This window comes from Coturnix japonica, chromosome 9, assembly GCF_054131305.1.
Source record: "Coturnix japonica strain WE chromosome 9, WE-NBRP24, whole genome shotgun sequence".
In the NCBI taxonomy this organism is placed as follows: Eukaryota; Metazoa; Chordata; class Aves; order Galliformes; family Phasianidae; genus Coturnix; species Coturnix japonica.
The window spans coordinates 4337069-4357421 of NC_140671.1; the positions used below are offsets into that span (position 1 = coordinate 4337069).

Sequence of the window (20353 nt, forward strand, 5' to 3'; positions counted from 1 at the left end):
CGGAGCGGGGTGGAGCGGCCGCGCCCTCAGTTGGTGCCGCCGCTCCCTTCCCGCCGTACGGACAAGTTGAAACCGTCACCCCGGGAGTTGGCCGAGTTTCCCGGCTCCCCGGTCCCGCTGTGCTGTGTCTCGAGGCCCGGCCCGGCCCGGCCCGCCGAGGGGAGCCGTGCGCTCCGCCGCCGCCCATGAGGCCGCCTCGGGGCCGGCAGAGCCATGGACGGCGGCGGCGGAGTTGGGGTGGTGCCCCCCGCCCTGGAGAAGAACGCGGCGGAGCTGACGGTGATGGACGTGTACGACATCGCCTCGGCCGTGGGGCAGGAGTTTGAGCGGGTGATCGACCAACACGGCTGCGAGGCCATCGCCCGGCTGATGCCCAAAGTGGTGCGAGTGCTGGAGATCCTGGAGGTGCTGGTGAGCCGGAATCACATCAACCCCGAGATGGAGGAGCTGCGCCTGGAGCTCGATCGGCTGCGCCTGGAGAGGATGGACCGCATCGAGAAGGAGCGAAAGCACCAGAAGGTGGGAACGGCGCCTCCGGGGTGTAGCGAGGGATGGATGGGGCGGCTGTTGTGGGTTGTTTCCTTCCTTCCCTCCTGGAAGTTTCCTCCCTCCTTCCTTTTCTCCACCCCTTCCCCGCTCTCTGTATTTCCGTCCCTTCGCTTTTCCCTTCTCCAGGACGAGAAGGCAGCGCTGCTACCCATAGCGCTAAGGAAGGTCGGTGCGGTTGTCCCCCTTTTTATGCATAGCTGGGGGTGATGTTGAGTCCAGGATTCCTGGTACGCCAGGTCAGAGCGAGCTCAAGGCAGTGCTGGAGCTGTGCAGTGGGGGAGAGCACTCTCCCACATTGCACTCCATAACACAGAAGACATTCCCCATATCCTGTTTCTGTCCCAGGACATCATAAGCAGCTCCGTTCACTGCAGTGGAGGTGGCAGATTCAATCTTCACATCATCTAGATAACAGATGAAAAGAAATGGTTCTTCCAGCTACTGACTGTGCTCAGTCGCCTCATTCCATTCCTGCTCACACATGGAGCAATAGGGAGGAAACAGGATTTCTGGAGGAGAGACCCCAAGTTTCAAGAGTTGGGCTCAATGTGTATCTTTTCAAATAGCCACATAGAGCACTTTTGTTTGGCTCATGAAAATATCCAAGGTAATTCTTGCAATATTGTGCAGAAGGATTGATAGGAATAGGGTCTCAAAAGACTGGTAGAGGATCTGTGGTGCCTAAAGCCCTACAGGGTATGAAGCCTATTGGTCTAGGGAATAGACACAGTCACAGCGTGCTTTTGCCCTTCTTGCACATAGCAGTTGGAGGCAAGTGGGTGGGCTGTCATGTTGGTCCTGTGCTGTCTACACAATCAGATGTCCCCACTGTTTTCCGAGCCCCCTTCATTGTCAGCAAGCAGTAATTCTTTATCTCCATGTGTTATAAGTGCTGCCTGGTGAAATGAATATAGAGCTGGGCCAGGTAGCAGCACACCCAGTATCCTTGCACGAGTAGATGGTCTGCACAGAAGCTTCTAAAGTCCATGTATGTGTTAAAAAGTTTCCTATAGGTGTCAGCTGCCAAAGGCTGCCAGATATCTTCTGATCCCTGCCAACTCTCAGCTCTGCTCTGCCAGCGTCTGTAGTAGTCAGTCATGAGATGCCTCCGGGTGTGTTCAGACAGTCCAAATGGAACTTTGCTGGGAACTTATTGAGCAACGAGAACAAAATATACAGCGTGCACAGATGTGGTTTTTAAAATCAAGTTGATTGCCAGTGCACTGTGTCACTGCAGACCAGGAGAGTCACATCCAGCATGTTCCCACTGTGAGGTTAGAAGACTCTTATTCCTCAGGTACTGCTAAAAAGAAAAGGCCAGAGACTGTGAAATGTTTGTGAACAAGAAGCATCCAAAAGCTAATCCAGACATGCTTTTAGTGGTCCTTTAGCATTCCGCTTTCACCTGGGAATGTGTTTTGCCTCCAAACCAGGCTGAACATGCCTGCAGTTCCTGAGCTGACTGGCACCCACTGGCCCATCAACCTCCTGCCTCCCCTGTCTGATGCTTCTGCTAATGAGGGCTCAGAAGTTCATTTCTGCTCCAATTCATTGGGCTCTTCAAGTTTGCTGAGTTAATCCTTAGTGTAGCCTTTAGAGCGTAGCTGCATTTGAACTATGTAAGTTCAGACTGGGGTTTTTGTTGTTTGGTTTTATCTCAGCGTGCTTCTAACTGAAATCTGCTGTTTCATTTTTCAAACTAGGTCAGCACGCTGTTGTAGCTGCAGAGTTATATGCAGCATCGCTGTAAACAGTCGAGGTATTTGGCAATATAAAGTTTCATTGCATTGCATTTCTCAAGACAAAGAGTTTCAAGTGAAATTAGCAGTGATTCATGAAATATCCTTAATGAAGTCCATCAATCATGATAGACAATCTGTGTTGCTTATAATCTTATTTGTCATGGATTGTTTTCTGCAAAACAGCACACGAGGAGGTATTATAAAATAACAGCAATGCCATGATAAATGCTGGAATAACATAGAATTTGGACCTGGAAGTCAATAGGAATATGATATCCCATTATCGGAGCATACTTTCAAAGCAGAAAGCTGTCCTTTAATCTCTCAGCAGAGCTTATTTTAGCCTGGAGCTGTGCTTGGCAGGGTTGTTGTGAGTGTTTTGTTGTTAGGTAGGAGAGGGACTTGCTGGATGAATGCAGAAGCCAGCGAATGACTCAGCTGGCTCCAGTGATTTGCATGCAGGTTTTTTTGTTTGCAGCACATACATGAAATGGAGCAAAGAATGTCCCTCACTGCAGAAGTACTGCAGCTATGTTTTGAACAAGCTCTAAATGGAACAGTTTCTTCTTAAGCACTTATACTTTTTGTCCTAACTTAACCTTTACTGGGATTGGTGACAGCTGCTGTTGACACACAGCGTTGTGACAAATGGGAGCTGTTGTTTTGGCCAGTCTCACTGCCACTAACAGAGATGCCACTGCAATCTTCTGTATAGAACAAGTTCATTAAGTAGCAGCGCAGTTTTGCCTTGTTTATCATTTGGACTGGGAGCTCTGGGTTTGCTGCACAGCGTCACGTGCCCGTTTTACACTTGTGCTCACAGCAAAAGTTTAACTGAGAGATGTTACTCCTTCCAAAAGAGTTTGCCTAACACTGACCCCCATCCCTTGCCCACACTGTGATGTTTGTGGGGCATTTCTAACAGCCTTTGCAGCTGCTTCCTGGGATGTGGAAGGCAGCTTTTGCTCACGTTTGATTATATGGTCCAATACAGCAATCCCCTTATCAGGTTCTCACAGTAAAATGAGAAGAATTTCCCTTTGTGTAAATAGCATGTAAAAAATGTTTGCACCAGGAACTGACTCCGTGTATTTACATTCAGCACATAGCATAAAGTCTGGGGTTCTTGATGCTGGCATTGGAAGAGTAGATATCTTCTAAGGAATTCAAGTCGTCTCATGTAATTGTTTTCTATGAGAACCATAGAATGATTATAGTGGTTAGATCTGTAAATAGGCCAAAGGCTGTTAATATGTTTAATATGTTGTCCTGGTATATCCTTTAGGAGTTAGAACTGGTGGAGGATGTCTGGAGAGGGGAAGCACAGGACCTTCTTACCCAAATTGCCCAGCTGCAGGAGGAGAACAAACAGCTGATGACCAATTTGTCTCACAAAGACATCAATTTCACAGAAGAGGAATTTCAGAAGCATGAAGGTAAGTCTGATATTTCAATTTCAGCACCTGCTTTTGTGATAAAAGCGATATTTTATCAAAATATTTTGACTAAACATCCTGGCTTTTTTTTCCCCGTGACAAAGCAGGCTTGTGGCTTTTTTTTTCCTTTTAACCTAAATAGCACATTTCAGAACAAGTGATTACACTGGAGACATTAGAGGCAGAAGCAGAAGGGGAAGAGAAACCTGAACAGCTCTCTGTTTGGCTGAGGAGCACATCTAAAAGTAAAGTCTAGCATCACTTTTTGGTCTGTTGTTTTTCTATCTTTTTAGTTAGCATTTTGCAAACAGCATTCTAAATTCCTCCTTATGTTTTCTAACACAAACAATGATCCATTCAGCAATGTTTATTTCACATCATTATGCACAAAAAGAAGTGCAGCTGGTGATCTATTCAGGATGATTTGTTGTAAAGCAGAAAATCAAGATTTGTCTCGATGACATCAATCCATTGTACAGAGATATTCTAGAAGGCTAAACTGAGATACTTTATTTGGTTTGTGTCCCTTTAGGATTCCTTCACCTGTTCAAGATTCTTCCAGACAATTTAGAGTAGGTGAAGATATGTATGAACCAGGGAATGGGTGAATCCTACGGAGAGGAAACAACTGATTAATTCACGAGCAGCTTCTTTCTTGAGGCAGAATGAATTCTGAGACAAAAAGTTTGGACTGGCAACTGCAGACAGATTTCACTGCAGCAGCTGAAACAATTGCCATCCTCAGCTCCTACCCACAGCTCAGCAAACAGCTCTTTGCTAAGAGGGAGGGCAGAGGGGCAGATGTCTATTTGCTCCCTAGTTCATAGCATATGATTTGAGCCTGCTGGCTACAAAGTCCATTTCATGATACTTTGCTAGGAGTTTAAGCTGAGGAGCTGAAAAACTGACTGGCTTTGGGGATGAAGAAGCCATGAACTGAGGTGGGATGGGCAGCTGATAATGGTGACAGCAGCAAAACCTGCTTGTGATTATGAGTTAGTCTGGGAGGGGATGACTTTCTGAACTATCTGTGCATGGACAGGATTCTGGCACACTGCTTCAAGTCACAGCTTCACTTTCACGTTGGGTTCTGATTATTAGTAAAGTCAGAGCTCCCTTGGAAGGCTCATGTCTCATATTTAGCATGCAAAGTCACTGGCCAGTCTGAAAACCAGACCACACAGCTGAGCTGCTGTGGTCCAATAAAGCACTAGGAACAAATGGAAATCCTTTTCAGACACTGGAGGGTCAGGATTAAGTTGAGGCTCGCTGTTGGTGACTGTCCAACACTACAGAAGTTACACTTGCTTCCCACCCAGGAGCTGGCTCCTCCCTGGGGAGGAATGTAATGAAAATAAAGAAGTAAAAAGTATTAAATTTAAATTATGAAACTGGGGATTTAATTTATTTTTTTTTCCTTTTTAAATAAAAATGATTACCTTTCTAAAACAAAGGCAGCTCCTTCAACTTAGTCAGTTCATCTCCTACAAGTAGCTCCATGTCAGCCCACAAACTCCACGTAAAGTGTCAGAATGGCAGTTATGAGTCACAGGCCATGAAGGCTGATGTTATTATAAAGAACCACCTTCCCCTTTGTTTTCTTACCTTTTTTTTCCACTGGGTATGTAGCTCACTGGAGCTCATGTGCTTCTATTTAAATATAGCCATACTCTTTACATTCAGCTAGCCAAGCAAATGCCACGCATGCTTTTCATGTTATTTTTACTGTGTCTACGCAAGTATAATAACAAACAAATCCATTCCAGAGGTGACATTCTGGGGTCACTTGATATTTATCAGCTGAAATGGTCAACTTAAGTCAAGTCATGTTAATTTACAGCAAACTGAGCTTGTTATGGGACCTGTTATATCAAACTCAATTGTTTTCCATTTAGGAAATTACGTCATTAATGAGCAGGTTTGTCTCAAATTACTTGTCTGGACAGTGTCAGAAAGCAGTCATGCTGCTTTTTTTCTCCTCTCTGTCATTTGATCTGATGTGTATAGGCTCTACAGAGGCTGGTTTTCAAGCGAAATGCTTTGTTAGCTAGACTAACTTTGACCAGGCTCCAGTCTTCATATCTCAGCATGATTTGGTGTTGTGATCATGTCTCCCCTTATCAGCTAACTCCCAGGATTAGCAATTGGCTGCTTACTCACCACACAGTTCATTAAGGAGTTGTTCTAAGCACAGGCAGCAGAAGCCAGTGATTTAGGTGTGCTGAGGCTTTGAGATCCAATCCTTGCCTATTAATAGTCACATTAAGTTCACAGACCCTCATTTGAGCATAATGAAGATGTTAATGAGAGAGATGAGTACCATCCCACCTAAATAGGAGTTGTCTGAACAGAAAGTGTGCACTCTGAAAATTGGAGTAGAGCAGCGTTCATACAAAAGGGCACATGTGGTAAAATGCAAAATAAACGAGAGGGATAAATTTGCAGCATCCATTAATGCTACTCCTCCTTGAAGTGCTCAAACAGAGCACGTATGTGAAGATGATGCAAAATGCCACAAGCAAACTTGACCCATGTGTCAAACAGGACAAGCAGGCTGCTGTTTCTCTTCTGGAAGAGGAGGTGCTCCCTCAGACTGGCTGTGGTAATACAGACAAGCAGCAGGATGCCAAGAGTCATGTAAACCTCCTGTGCTTGGCTGCAGAAGAGCCCACTATTCCCTTTCCAAAGTGAAGGCAAATTTCTATTACGAGTATTTAGGAAGTAGTAGTGCCACAAGCTCTGATCAGCATTTTGGTCTGCAATGATAGATGTTGTATAAATACATCAGTAAACAGTTTTCCTTTCTTTAATCCTTGGAACAATGCTGTTATCCCAGCAATTAACAGGAAGCTGTGAATTCATAGGATGTGTCTAGGGAAGGCAGCTGGATGTGCCATTTAAGATCTTGCAGATAATAGACTTTGAGTCATTTAGAGATAATTACATTTAGGGCACTTAGTGATTTCCCTTCCCACTTCGCCAATGCTGGAGAAAATGGAAGGAGATGTGACTGTTTCGCAAACACTTCCCACCTTTCCTTTCCCCTCCTCCTGAAGTAAAAAGGATAATGTAGTGATCAGTGCATGCAATTAAGTCTTTGATGCTCACCAGATGTTAGAGAGAAGAGTGAGCATACTGGGAGGAAAAATAGTTAGTGCTAAAATGGTGTTTTATCCTTTAAATAGCACCTGCTATCTGGAGATCTCAAAGCATTACACAAATACTGATGAATATAGCTGCGCTCACTGTTCTTGGATCTTAATGGGGTAAAACTGCTGGTCTAAAGTCTCCCTGTAGCCCCTCTGTACCCCATGGCAGTTTTGGAGTTTTATGTTTTTAAGTACAGCCGATGTTTTAGGCTCAGCCCTGAGAGTGCCTGCAAGAGTGGATTCAGGAGTCTGTTTGTAAATGCAGTGGTTCAAGAACTGCAAGTAAATGGGAGCAAGTTGTGGGAAGGTTCCAGTGCTCTGTTAAGCTGGCTGGTGTCCTTGTCTGGCTCTGTTTCTTTGCCTTCAGCACAGCTCCATCCAGCTGTTACCAAGTTTCTACTGTCTTGTCTGGTGTTGCTGTGAGTAGAAGTAAGTCAGTGGTTTGGGGATCTGTCTAAGATCAGAGATGTGTCAAAGCAGGCCGTGGGCTGCTTGCACTCTGGACCTTGGTTTTGAGAGATCACAGATCTTTTATAAGAGTAAGTAGCAGTGCGTATCAGTGTCCCTAGAGGGTGCGAGCCATTAATGCCATGAAGCATCATGGCCCTGTTAGTGTTCTTGGTCTCAGCAGCTCCTGCTTGTCCTTAGTTTGTTTTCTGTGTTCCTTTTTTAACCAGGAATGTCAGAGAGAGAACGGCAAGTCATGAAGAAGCTGAAGGAAGTTGTAGATAAACAAAGGGATGAAATCAGAGCAAAGGACCGGGAACTTGGACTTAAAAATGAGGATGTAGAGGCTGTAAGTGGCTCTTGCTTTTCCTGTTTCCCTTCTTTCTCACCCATGTTTCTATAACCTTCTTTCATGAAAAGTAAGAACTTCTGTCTTACCTTTCTCTCTTCTGCTTCGGGTTAAGATATTATTCACAATCCTGGAAACCACCCTGTCCTTGAACTTTGCTTTTATGAAACAAAATATTGGAAAAGATGAATTTGTTTTTATCTGGAGAATTCCCTGTGCTTGGGGGAAAGTACCTGTTGTTACTCTGGAAACCAATTAAAGAAGTTTTAGTGACTGCAATTGTGGTAGGAAATTAGATATTAAAAAAAAACTGCTTGGGGGTGAGGAGAGTTTTCCAGATTAAATTTAATAGGAACCCACTGCTTATTCTTTAATGTAGTGTTTGGGATTTGGTCGCCATGGGTGATGGCTGAATGGATACTGACAGACTGCATCAATGTTTTGCAGCTTCAGCAGCAACAGAACAGGTTAATGAAAATTAACCATGACCTGCGGCACCGCATCACAGTTGTTGAGGCTCAGGGAAAGGCACTGATTGAGCAGAAGGTGGAGTTGGAAGCATATCTGCAAACCAAGGAGCAGGAGATGGGCACCCTACGAGCAGAGCTGGGGAAACTGAGGGAAAAACTGCAGGGTGAGGACAACCAAAATGGGGAAGAAATACAGGTAAGAGGCATTTTAAATTACTTTATAAAAACAACCTTTTACAGAACCTCAGTCTCCATACCAAGCACCTCCTTGGATAAATGAGATTGATATGAATCAGAGGCAGCGGTGGGGCTTGAGGACAGCATGGTTTCATTCAGGTGTGGCATACAGAGATCAGCACCACTCAGTGCGCTGTCACAGGACAGGCCCTGCCTGAGTGGATGACAACCCAATGGAACAGAACCCTATTGCTAACACACAGAACCAGTTGTGCAGAAGGCAGAGTGGCAGGACAGGTTAGCACTAGGATGTCTGCATTAGAGGACAGCTTTCCCTTTGAGTCTTGGTGACACATCAAGCTTTCTAGGGAGAGTACTCTTTTGGTCATGCACTGGGCTGCAGAACTCTCCAGATACCAGAACAAATCATTGCTTACTAGAGAATTCCACTAAAAGCATTGTAAGGGAGTCCAAAATCTCTGGAGTACCAGCTGTTAGTTTGTATTCAAAGCAGACAGTGTTTTGGTAGCGCTGTGTTAGTACATTTGGGTTCGTTTTATTTGCTCAGATCAGTCTCTTCCCCTAAAAGAAAGCAAAGTGATCTTCTAGTAGGATTTTCAAAAAGATGAACAGCTGACAGGTAATTTAAGCTTTGTTGAGTATGCAGATCTGCAAGTCTTAATGGGTCCTGAAGGTGCAATGCACTATGATAGCAGAGGTTCATGAACCATAGTAGAAAGGAAATTGTAGCAGGAGGAGTCCTAGAGGGAGAGCAGAACTCTGCACTCAGCGCATACCTGAGGGCAGAATGCTGGCATGCAGTGGAATGTGCCTACTTTGCCTAAAGTCCCTGCTTTATTTCAAGTTCTTAAAGTGCTACCTACCCTCCTTAGGCTTTTGTGCATGTGACACTACTACTGTCTTACTCAAGTGAAAGTGCTGTGTTTCCCTTTCCTAATACTTCCCTTAGAAAAGCACAAATTAGGATAAGGAGTATTGTGATACAGAAGAATCTGAAGGAGCACTGAGGCATGGAGCTGTTTGGCTGTGTTGATAAGAGCCATGTAAGAAGCACAACAGCACTGTAGGTGCCTGATAGACTGCAGCTGAGAGCATAACATATAATTCACTTGTAATAGGAGGGAATGTACATCAGGAAGCAGCGGCAAAAGCTGATGGGGTAACCTGGTACCCCAGGAATGTAACAGCGACTAAACATGTCACTGCTGAGTTGGGCAAGAGCTGTATTCATGATGAAAAGGATGACTTCATTGCTTTTAATTCAGCCAGGACACCCAGCTTTGTAAACAGGGCTGCAGAGCATAGGCCTAGAGCCAGCATGTGTGAAAGTGTCTTCAGTCTCTGGAGAGAAAGGATGCATTCTTTACCTCTTTCTGGCTCATCTGTTTCATGGCGATGGTGTCTCTTCTAATTAGAGCCGCTGCCCACTTTCTTTGCCAGGATGATAGTTAGACAGGAATTGTAGTGGTAAGCAGAAAGCAGAATAGCTGCATGCTCTGGCATGGATGTTGCTTCTTGGCTTTGGTCAAGTACATTTGCATTGGCTACAAGCTGCTCAGGCTTTGCTGATTTTAGCAAAATACAGCAAAAAATAGATTATTTGGGGAAAGGTGTGGGACAAATATATAACCAAAAGAAGAGGCATCAACTCAGATTCTAATCTAGAAGGGTGAAGAAAAAGCCAAGACTTCGGGTAATTTCCTCATAAACTCTCATTATCGTGCATCTATCTTTATCTAGTACAGTCTGTGTAAAGAAATGCATTTGGATTAATGGGGCAATCAAATAAATGGAAGAACGAGCATTGCTCTGCTGTTTTGTCTGTGTGTTTCTTCAAATTTGTAAATCCTGGCGCTAATACCAGTCCCGTGTTTTTAAACAAAGGCTTTGGAGCAATAGGAACTTAAATCTCTGCTTCATATATTTACATCCAGAGACACTTTCTCTTTGTGGGAAGAACTGGAAGGAACTGTCACACAATTTTTGCAATGCTATTTTTTCAGTGTTTACAGAAAGGTGTTTGATATACCCTAATTGTTAGAAGTATTAACTCCTTAAATGGACTTGTTTATCAGAAATTAGACTCTACATTTTCAGAGGGCTTTCTAACAAGTCTGCATTCCACAGGAATTTCTCCGTAAGAAATCTTATCTCCTGTGCGGTGGCTCAGTTTGGACGCGGTGCTTAGGCTGGTAGAAACAATCAGGGCAGGTGTTTTTGTATTCCCACTGTGAATGTCATCGGTCCATGTGAGCACAAGAAAGAACAAAGTGATCAGATCACTGAGCTGTTCCTGCTGACAGTTTTCAACATGAATTCCTTCTACTTTTTTTTCTTAAAGATGCTGTTCTTCTTAAAAGAGTATTTAATAATGCTAAAAAGAAAGAAGGGGAATAGACTGATAAATAAACTTCTCAGAATTGTGTTCACACAGTGAATTTAAAGCCTGTCTTACACTTCCTAGACAGAACCAAACAACGATGACTGCCTCTCAGAGTCAGAAAAGATGGCAATGGACTTAAAAGATCCAAATCGTCCAAGATTCACCTTGCAGGAGCTGCGAGATGTCCTTCATGAGAGGAATGAATTGAAATCTAAAGTGTTTTTACTTCAAGAAGAGCTTTTATATTACAAAAGGTGAGTTAGATTGCCTCTCCTGTTGCATGCTACACACAGAGGAGCTGTAGAGCAGCACTGGGAAACAGCAGATGTGCTCTTAAATGGTCTTAGCAAACAAAGGCTGAAAGCAGAGGCTGAAAGCACAAGGGCTTTAGTTACTGTATATCTGTTTTATCAACACTGGAAAAAATATGTCCTCCTTAACTCCCAGATTATCCCCCGGTTTTGGAAAGATTACAAGCGTTTAATAAATGTTAACTGAAAAAGTAAGGATAAGACTTGGACTAAAATTAAGATTGTAGAATTTTTATACGTTGTCTTCTTTTTATGCCTTTTCTTGTCACAATGAAAAGAAAATATTGAAGGAAGAGCCAGTTTTAGGTGCTGTTTCTTAGTTGACAGAAATTTCTGCTTGGAACAGACCATTTACCTTTCTTAATAAGTAGTACTGCTTTAGGTTGAATGTTAGAACATAAAGCTTTCATGGCTTGAGAGGAAAATATTAATTATCTCTTCTTTCTTTTAAGTGAGGAAACAGAAGAAGAAACTAGACCCCCTCAACCTGCACCCATAATTCAATCAAAACCCTCAACTCAGCCTGAGTCTGGAATCAAACGACTGTAAGTAGCATATTTTCTAAGGATGCTGGAAATGGTCTCCAAATGCTGAACATTTCTTATGGATAGAGCAGTTTTTGAAGAAATTCAGAATTAAGGTGGCCACATCCCTAATGAATGGGAGAGACGTTGAGTGGCTGTGTTTTCTCCAGAAAGGAATGTTGGGGCTTTGTTTAAGTGCAAGTCCCAGTTCCGTAATGCGCAGTCCCTGAGGTGGTGGAATGTCACAGGCAAACCACTGGGCCCCAGCTCAATCTCAGAAGATGTGTGAAGAGTGTTGTTCCTAAGTAAACCAACTGCAGCCCTGTAGCATTTGGGCGTGGAGAGCAAGCATTCACCATGACCCTGCTGTTCCTGTTTCATTGTTAATCTAAGCCTTTAGATTCCGACAAGCACTTGTATAGCACAAAAACTTTTTGTTTGCTGAACTGCCTGGTGGGGGAGGGTGCCAGCTTTTTTGGCTATAAAGAACCTCCACCTCTTCTGGTGAAGTATTTAAGGGTGCTATCCAAAAGCTAATTTTACTGTCAGTTGTACTAGTTAAAACTTGGTTATGAAGTCAGTGTTAGCCAAACCATTTGTCTGTCAAAAATTCTTTTCTTCTAATGATTTTTACTCCAAACTAAGTCTTTGGAGTTGTTATGATACCGGAAGCTTAACTTTTTTAAACTGTATAAATTATTTTGTTTGCCCATAAAAAGCTCTTCCACCCCCACATCCATAACCTCCAGACCTTGTTTTATAATAGCAGCAGCCCTGTGAGAGTGAGTTTCCTGGGAAGATCTGGGCTGGTCCAAAACACCATAAAGTCAGGAGGGCACTTTTGATTATTTTCAGTAGTCTTCAGCTTCCCTCTGTGCTTTGTTTGCTAAGAGAACCCTTCCTCTTACACGGCTGGAAAATACACTTGAAGATGGGACTTTAGTTTTCATTCTGCAGCTGCAGTAACAACACCTCAACTCACAAGATCTCCCTCCATTGTAATTCTTCTTTCCTTTCAATTACTGTAGTGCTTTCTTAAGAGGTTTTCTAAGTGTTAGCCTTGGCTCTACCTTCTGCATTCATACATAAGCAATGCAGGGAGCCATGATAGGAGGCATATAAGTGTCTTCACCACGTTATCTTGATGATTTCTTCCCCTCAGTTAATTTATCAGTGAACACCTGCTGAGCATCATACTAATCATTCGATCAATGCACATTTTCAGACCCTTATCTTCCTGTGAAAGATAATGAATGAAAATGAAAATTCACACAATAAAAAGTAAAAACTTCTTATGTTGGTCCCTTTCAGAAAAGGCAACAGTCCTGTTCTGTCTCCCAGGATCGTTCCTGCTCTCTCTTCACTTAGCTCTCACATTAAATAAGGGAAGATAAAGCCACTGAGTTACTTAACTAATCCAAACAATTGTAATGGTGTTCAGATTTGTCTCATTCTTACAGCCTGTCTGGATGGGACTTATCAGGTGTGGGTTTATTTTCTTTGCCCCATCCTCCATGTATGTGTCATCAGCACTGTGCTTGTAGATTGGTTACTGCTACAACCCAAACAGTTCTCAAAGTGGCTAAGAAGGGGCAGCCATGACCTTTAAAAAGAGAGGAAATTCCACTGCTGGGAAGAGCAAAGAGCCCACATGTGGCATCTGTTCTGTCCTATTACAACACCTCCACAAACTCTCCTGGCCTGTGAGCTGCCTTCTCGTCACAGGCAGAACACCTCACCCATGACTGTGTAGGTAACACACTGACACACAAACTCTACATACCCGATGACATGAGGAAAACTTCTACCTCTTCTGTCTGTGTTCAGAGTGCTTTTATGAATGAAAGTAGGTTTGCTTTGCTTCCTGTTTCAGGCTTTTTCTCCTGACTAAACAAAAAGCTAAGTACAAAAACAAGAGACTGATACTGTAGTCTCGAGAAGTTTCATTCTTGCCTGTATGATGTGCCCCTTTTTTTTCTCGACCATCAGTATCTCAGGGAATGAGATATGTCCTGTGCCATCTGAGATGCTTCTGTGTGGCACTCACATAAAGAAAACAGAAGTTAGAGTAAACAGTACTTTTCTTGTTCCCAGCGTGCAGGTTTGGGGCAAGCTCTGACTGTGTTCTGATCTTGTACTCCTTTATTTCTACATCTGTCTACCACACTCTATGTCAGGGTTTTGATGAAATAAGGTAACCAGGAGGCCTTACTGAGGAGGAAGAGTTCAAGTATTAGGAATGCACCCTCTATTTTGAGCAGAAAATGCCCTATTGTTTTTACTTCAAGGATATGTGCTTGTTTGTCACTGATGTAATGCCCAAAGCAGCCACAAGTTCCCTTGCAATTCTTGCAGTCTACAAAAGCTGATGTGTCTGTCTGGTTGCTGCTGCTAACCGAGTGTGTCACGATGCATAAAAGCAGATGTTCTAGCTACTGCAAATGATAGAACAATGTTTACTTGTTTGTTTTCATTTGGAATTTAAAAGCAGCAGATAAGAGTGGCTGTGTTGGGGAGAGCTGCATTTGGTCACAAGTGAAATGCCTTTCATGATTTCAACTTAATCTTTAACTGACATTAGTCCACAGTTCAAAAAATTATTTGGCACAAGGGAGAACCTCTGAGGAGAATCCTTAGAAAAACAGAGGGTGTTCCAGGTACGGATGAAGGTTTGTTGGCAGGCTTGTGTGGGGCTGGCTGGGCACTGAGCATCCAGCCAGCTTGCTCCGTCAGCCTCTAAACTGCATGAATTGTACAATGCCTAGCAGAAGTGCTGAGCTTTTACAAAGAAGCGGTTTTGCTGCTGCCAGCTAGGAGATACTCCTGCTAGAGTAGTGCAAGGTTTCAGACAAGTATTTAGCTGCCTGCAGTTAGCATCTTTTTGCATGTGAAGCAAAGCAGGTTCTTCTGGAGCAGATCCACAGGCCCTTTAACCAAGCAGCTTGCTTAGGAGGTTATTTTAAGGTTTCAGCTGTGATATTGGTTTTTAACTTGAAACTATCAACCGTAACGTTTGTAGAGTCTTTACCTGCAGTGCTGGTCCTGTCTAACCCTGTTTTCTGTGCAAGGAGCCAGTAGTCACAGCACAGTCCTGTTTTGTATCTCTTAACTTACACCCTCATCCTTCATTTCATTATGTATGTGCCTGTTTGTTTCTTGGGAAGAAAAACGTGCACCCTGCTCTGCATTGCTAGAGGTGGTAATACCTTGATGAAATCCAGCCCAGATCGCTTCACAATACAAAAGTGGTATCTTTTAGAAATTCAAAAGCAATTTAATCTGTCTCAATGACTTTGTTTTCTAAATAAGAGTTTTTCACTGAGGAGAGCTGTCTTGGGTGATGCAGATCTACCTCTCCCTGTAATATGTCGTGTGTGGTAATTCAAAGTAACCCCGTGTATTATGTTTGCGTCTTTTCTTTTTAATGGAATGCTTTTTCTTTCCCTTGCTCCAGTCTTACCTCTTCTGTGTCTGTACTTTCCTGACCAGGATCTTTACAGCCATAATGCCCATGGTAGCAGCTGGATTGATTCCAGATGATCCCACATTGCAACCAATAAGAAGACTTGTGTCCCTTGTAGGATTTTATTTTTAAATGTTTGGTACCGTGTTTTCCTTTTGCATGACCCTCTGTTAACATGGACTGCTGGTTGCATTCTCATCGGCTGCCTGTGGGATCACAGAAGCACAAACTGCCAATCAGAATGACCAGTCAGTGCACCACCCGCCATAGTCCTCCGTGCTCATCCTCCAGTATTGACATTTCCTCACCTTTTGCCTTATTATTACCGTTCTAAGCCAGCCATGACTCACCAGAAAACCATTGCAACGTGCAATTTTAACCAGAATCTCTTAATTTTACTTAGCTTACTAAGCCAGCCTATTGATAATTCACACCGATGCTTTTAAAAGAACCCAAATTGTTCTAATTACTTGTTACAAGTCAGTTAGATTTACAGAACATAGCAGTTGAATCTCTACATTAATTTCCAGTGTTAATTATAGCCTGTTGCTTCCATGTCTTTCTATCTATGCACTGCAAATTTTGTCTCTAGTGATGTATCTTGGAAATAGAACGTACACTCAGTAACCAATCCTGATGCCCTATTCTTGACTCTCTCTGGAGGAGATGCTGCTCACTGATAAGGCAAATTCTCTTTGCATTAGAACTGCTGCTTTGGAGGGTTTTATATCTACAGCAGCAACACAGGATTTACATTTATTTCTTCTCCATAAATGCGCTTTTTTTTTAAACATTCTCCATTAAAAAAAAAATTCTTGGCATAAGAACAATTTTCAGTGTTTCAGAAGGAATCAGAACTAGGCTAATCCTGCTTGGTGTCAGGATTATAACAACAGCTTGCTCTTAATTTCACGATAAAAAGTAATAAAAAAAAATACTGAAACTTACTGCTTAAATAGAGCAGTCCTCTGTGTGGACTTCAAGGTACTGAGGCTGACCTCAGTGCCTGGACACCTCTCAGCTGAACTGACTCTGTCCCTGAAAAGACAAACCATCCATGTGTGAATTGATGGGCTCCTGTGGTGAAGGTGGTAAAAAGAACATGAGACTAATTTAGTGTAAAAGACTTATTTTGCTATGAAGTCTGCACACTTGAAGCCAGGAAATGCAAAAGTTCAGGTCCTGCTGGTTACCTTGTGTTGCACTTGTGCAGCCTTTTACAGCTTTCTAGTTGAGATTATTAATAGTAGTAATTACCAATGAGCTTAACAGCATATACGATTGGATGTTGGGTTTTTTTTTACTTCATGAAAGCTGCCTTAAACGTTGTCTGACACTCACATACAGCCTTGTGTGTCTGCAGACACTGAAGGCAGAACTCCCTGCTCTGTACAAGGCAATTTGGAAGGTTGGGATCCTGGTACTGATTGGATACTGAACAGGGCGCAGGTGGAGAAGGAACACCGAGGACAGGGGGTTTGGATGGAGGGTCAAGTTTATGCCCTGACCAATATTCCACTATCTGTCAAAGCTGAGTTTATATTTACTTAGACTCTTTATGTAGAAGCATTCAGCAGTTCTCTTGACACTGTGCAAGCAAAACAGTATTTACCACAGAGAGTGCAGCATTAAAACCAAAAGGGTGCGAGGCCAATTCAAACCTTTGGGGTCTGGCACCAAAACTTTTGCATTTCTCAGCAGACCTAAGCACAGTGCTAACAGCTCTTCTACTGAACTCATTACAAGATATGAATTTGCTTAATCAAGTAACTCTATGCTATAAACATATGATACTAAGGATTCTTCCAGCTGTGTTGTTTAGCTGTGTTGTTAGCTGGCAATTTGTCATTGTATTAAATGGCTGTTGGTTCACGTGCGTCATTATCTTACAGCACCCAAGCTGTGTGACAGGAAATGATGTGCACAGTTGTGTGCATTCGCTTAGAGCCTCCATCCTGCAAACTCTTGTGCACCTGTGTGCATTTATTCATCTCCATTTGCAGCAATTGAGTCTAAGCAACAAAACGTGCTCACTTGGAAAAAAAATTGTGGAGGCTTATTTTCTTATCTTACGAATTTCTCTGCTGGCACCACTAAGAATATCCTCTATTTCTGCTTTACAGTAAATTATACAGATTTAACGCTAAAGATACCACTTTACTTATGCTAAGAAACTAACCTATATTTTGTGGCTTCTGTATTTTGGGGCTGGGGGAGGAGGAACATACATCTAAACTGATAACTGCACTTGTAGAGTCAGCAGCATTTAGAGCTTATTTGAAGCTTCCGTAGCAAAACTGCTTGAGATTTTGCAACGACTCCATCTCTAATAACATTTTGACATGCACTCCCATCAGGCTTCACCGCCTTGGTTTTTGTGGATGCAAACAGATTTCTTTGCTCTGTGTTTTGTTGTGCTGTGTACCGTGGCGGGTGCTGGAGGTATTTCCAAGATGGTAAACATTGTTCTTTCTTTTCCCTCCTCTCCCTTTTTCCTCCTTCCTCCTTGGAAGGTTTAGTTTCTTCTCTCGTGATAAGAAACGTATGCAGGCATCACAGAGAAACGTCCATTTCCAGGATACTTTTCGTGAATGGTCAAACTCAAATAAAGATGACACCTACACAGAGCAAGGACAAGAAGCCCTGCAGCACCTGTGATTATAAGCCTGAGGTGTCCAGCTTCCTGCAGTACATCTCGACAGTGTAATAACAAGAAGCTTCTGTGAACAGACCTTCAGTTCATGGTCCTTATTTGCCTTGCACAGCGCAGTGGTTGCGTTCCAGATGAGCTCCTCAGAAGGGATCACTCACTGTTCACCTGGTGACTGCTGGAAACAGAATCCAAGCTTTGTAGGAGCAGTTGATACCCAGGGACATGGAAGCTTTTAGGTGACTTGTTTCATGCTGAATAACAAGTCTACGGTCTTGTTTGTGCATTAACTACAATAACACAAGCTTATCTAAACCAAAAAAAAGGAAGGACCTGTGCCATTATTAGAAGTTTGTTTGCAGTGTACAATATCTACTGGCAAAGACTCTGTTACCCTATTTGTTAAAACTTTTGGTTGTTTGCTGGTTTTGTAATTTGGTAAGAAGGTTTTTCAGTAGGGGCACCACAGCTGGCTGCTCTGTGCAGGTCATTGCACTGCTGTGTCCTCTCAAGTTCAGCTGCACTTTGCAGAGTAACCACTTGGAAATCCACCTGATAGAAAGTGACAAACTGGAGCAGCCTCAAAAGGGATAGCAGTGTGTTTCCCTTGATGCTGACAGTGCCTAAAGCATGAAGAAACCCATGTATGAGGTGAGCGTGCCTTGCTTTTTGCCACAAGTTCTGCAGTATTAATGGAAAAAGAATTGCTTACAAGGAGGAATTCTAACACTTGAATTTTTTCTTTCTTATGAGGGACTTTCCCCTAGAGTAGCAGACAGCTGCTGTTAAGGAGTGAGGTCCCCTTCCCACAGGCAGGTTTTGATTTAAGTCACACTCCACTTTTCTGTCTAGGTAAGACTGCCTAACTTTGCAGTAAAAGACACCCTCAGCTGACAGGAGCTACCTTAACTCAACTGACTTTCAGGTGACCCCAGCTCATAATGTTTTCTTTTATCTGACTACCCTAAACATTACTTAGGGTGGCAGAGATGTGTTCTGTATGTGCTCCGCTGGCACTGACTGATGTGTGGGTAGCCTGCAAGTAGAGAGGGCTTAACTCTTAACTTGCCATCAAAAGCCCAACACATGAATGCATCTCAACTGCCAGGAGATGGGGTTTATATCTGCTTTGCAATTAAGCATGCGAGACCCTTGGGGCTGACCAAGGTCACGCTTGCAAAAACCAGAACACTAAAGCTCCATGCAGCATAACCACTGTGCATGGTCTGTGGCAGCGCACAACCCAGCGCTGCACCCATGGGCAACCTGTGCAGGTGGAGCTGGATGCAGATGGTTGTGGGCTGCAGCTGACATCGTACCCACAGCAACCCACATCTTACCTCTGCAAAGAGCCTCTTGTCAGGAGTGGCATTAAGAACCAGGAGCGATGCTCACTCTGAGTACTGAATGTCTGAGGATATCCTGGAGGATACTTAGATAACAGCAAACCAGAAGGTTTATTAGCGCAGGCCAGTTGTTCTCAGCCCAGGATGATCCAGCAATGGGTTTGCTAAGGCATGCAGGCAGCAAGCAGTTCTTAGCTCGTCTGACGTGAAGCTGTGCAAGAAAATCATTTATCACAACAGTGGGCTGAGCGCTGCTCTGTGCCTGCCTGTAATTGCTCGTTTTGAACACAGACCTTCAGCAGGTTTAGGGTGAGTGTTTGCTGTGCCTGCCAGTTGTCACTGTCATTGCCTGGGGCAGGAGGGAGAAACGTGCCCTTATATTAAAGGCATTTCCATTTGATGTAGCAACAGTAGCATTTGATGCTAATATTAGGCAGAGAGAATTTTGCCTGGTTACATTTTGGTAACACTCCTTAAGTTTTTATGCTCACAGAAAACTGTTTTCATTAAAACATCACTTCCCTCCCTTGCATGAAAGGCAGTTCTCAAACGGAGGGAAGACTTGCTGTAATACTTTAGTTGCTTGGATCCTGATTTCACTTTCAGATTGAGTGGGGAATAAAAAAAGCACACTACAGTTGTAGGCAGTTCAAATGATGATTCCTGCCTCTCTAGCACAGTTTACAGTCATTTGATACATTAGAGATTTAGAGATGCAGTGAACGGAAACAATGCAGAGATGCAGCAGATTCACAGCCTGAATAAGCACATCACTTTTCAAATCAGCTAAAAGCAATGAATGAGACAACAGAAAGAGCCAGGCTGAGCTGTTTTCCCCCAGCATTTAAGCTCATGCATTAATGACCATGTGCATGTAAAGCTGCTCCCACACACTAGAGCCCTGCTCACTATTGTTGGGTCAAATCTGCAGCCAACATCAAACAATGGCACTAAGCAGTACAACCTTCTCCTATTTATCTCTGTAGCCCATTACCTCAGAAATCTAATTAGTTCCTCCCGCTAGCATTAACCACTCCGCTCCTCGTTCTCATGTTAGAAACACCGAGTTAATACTCACAAAGTGCCATCAGAAAAGATGGCACATAGGGATGAGTATGGAAAGGGTTGAAGACCCATCATGTAGTTTCTCACTATTTAGCTAAAATCTGCTTTTAAAAAGGAAGGCAGGATGAAAGGCAGAAACAATCCTGTCTCCAGAGTGCAGGATCACTGAAGTTGTTATGGGTTTTTTTTTTTGTGTTCTGTTTGTTTGGGGCAGTAAATCATTTTAACAGTTTAATAAATATTTCTGAGAAACGAGTATTTCTTCAAGACT

The 20353-nt window shown here is 43.2% G+C and overlaps 1 protein-coding gene and 1 long non-coding RNA gene across 5 annotated transcripts; one reads left to right on the top strand and one right to left on the bottom strand.

Moving 5' to 3' along the window:
• Window position 1: 1 nt before the first annotated feature.
• Window positions 2–20337, top strand: RILPL1 (Rab interacting lysosomal protein like 1). 3 transcript variants are annotated; one of them, XM_015877816.3, is made up of 8 exons: window positions 2–519; window positions 3577–3727; window positions 7554–7672; window positions 8120–8338; window positions 10805–10977; window positions 11487–11579; window positions 15048–15135; window positions 17535–20337. In XM_015877816.3, exons 1-8 carry the CDS (start codon window positions 214–216, stop codon window positions 17538–17540), a joined length of 1155 nt encoding a protein of 384 aa, XP_015733302.1. In that variant the 5' UTR covers window positions 2–213; the 3' UTR covers window positions 17541–20337. The 3 variants fall into 3 exon arrangements, with proteins under 3 accessions (XP_015733302.1, XP_015733303.1, XP_015733301.1); XM_015877817.3 differs by lacking the exon at window positions 15048–15135 and adding an exon at window positions 14140–14215 and having other exon boundaries at window positions 17535–17631; XM_015877815.3 differs by lacking the exon at window positions 15048–15135.
• LOC146759642 (uncharacterized) lies at window positions 15125–17535 on the bottom strand. Of its 2 annotated transcripts, XR_014949067.1 has the most exons (3): window positions 17201–17535; window positions 15970–16059; window positions 15125–15227 (listed from the first exon to the last, which is right to left on the bottom strand). It is a non-coding gene; the product is annotated as an uncharacterized LOC146759642 (long non-coding RNA). The 2 variants fall into 2 exon arrangements; XR_014949066.1 differs by lacking the exon at window positions 17201–17535 and having other exon boundaries at window positions 15970–16097.
• Window positions 20338–20353: the final 16 nt, after the last annotated feature.

Excerpts from the sequence above, each read along its gene's own strand:
- RILPL1 (XM_015877815.3), top strand. The coding sequence starts at position 214 with ATGGACGGCGGCGGCGGAGTTGGGGTGGTGCCCCCCGCCCTGGAGAAG. Across the intron at positions 8,339-10,804 it reads AAAATGGGGAAGAAATACAG|ACAGAACCAAACAACGATGA; the intron begins GTAAGAGGCATT and ends TACACTTCCTAG. Across the intron at positions 10,978-11,486 it reads GAGCTTTTATATTACAAAAG|TGAGGAAACAGAAGAAGAAA; the intron begins GTGAGTTAGATT and ends CTTTCTTTTAAG.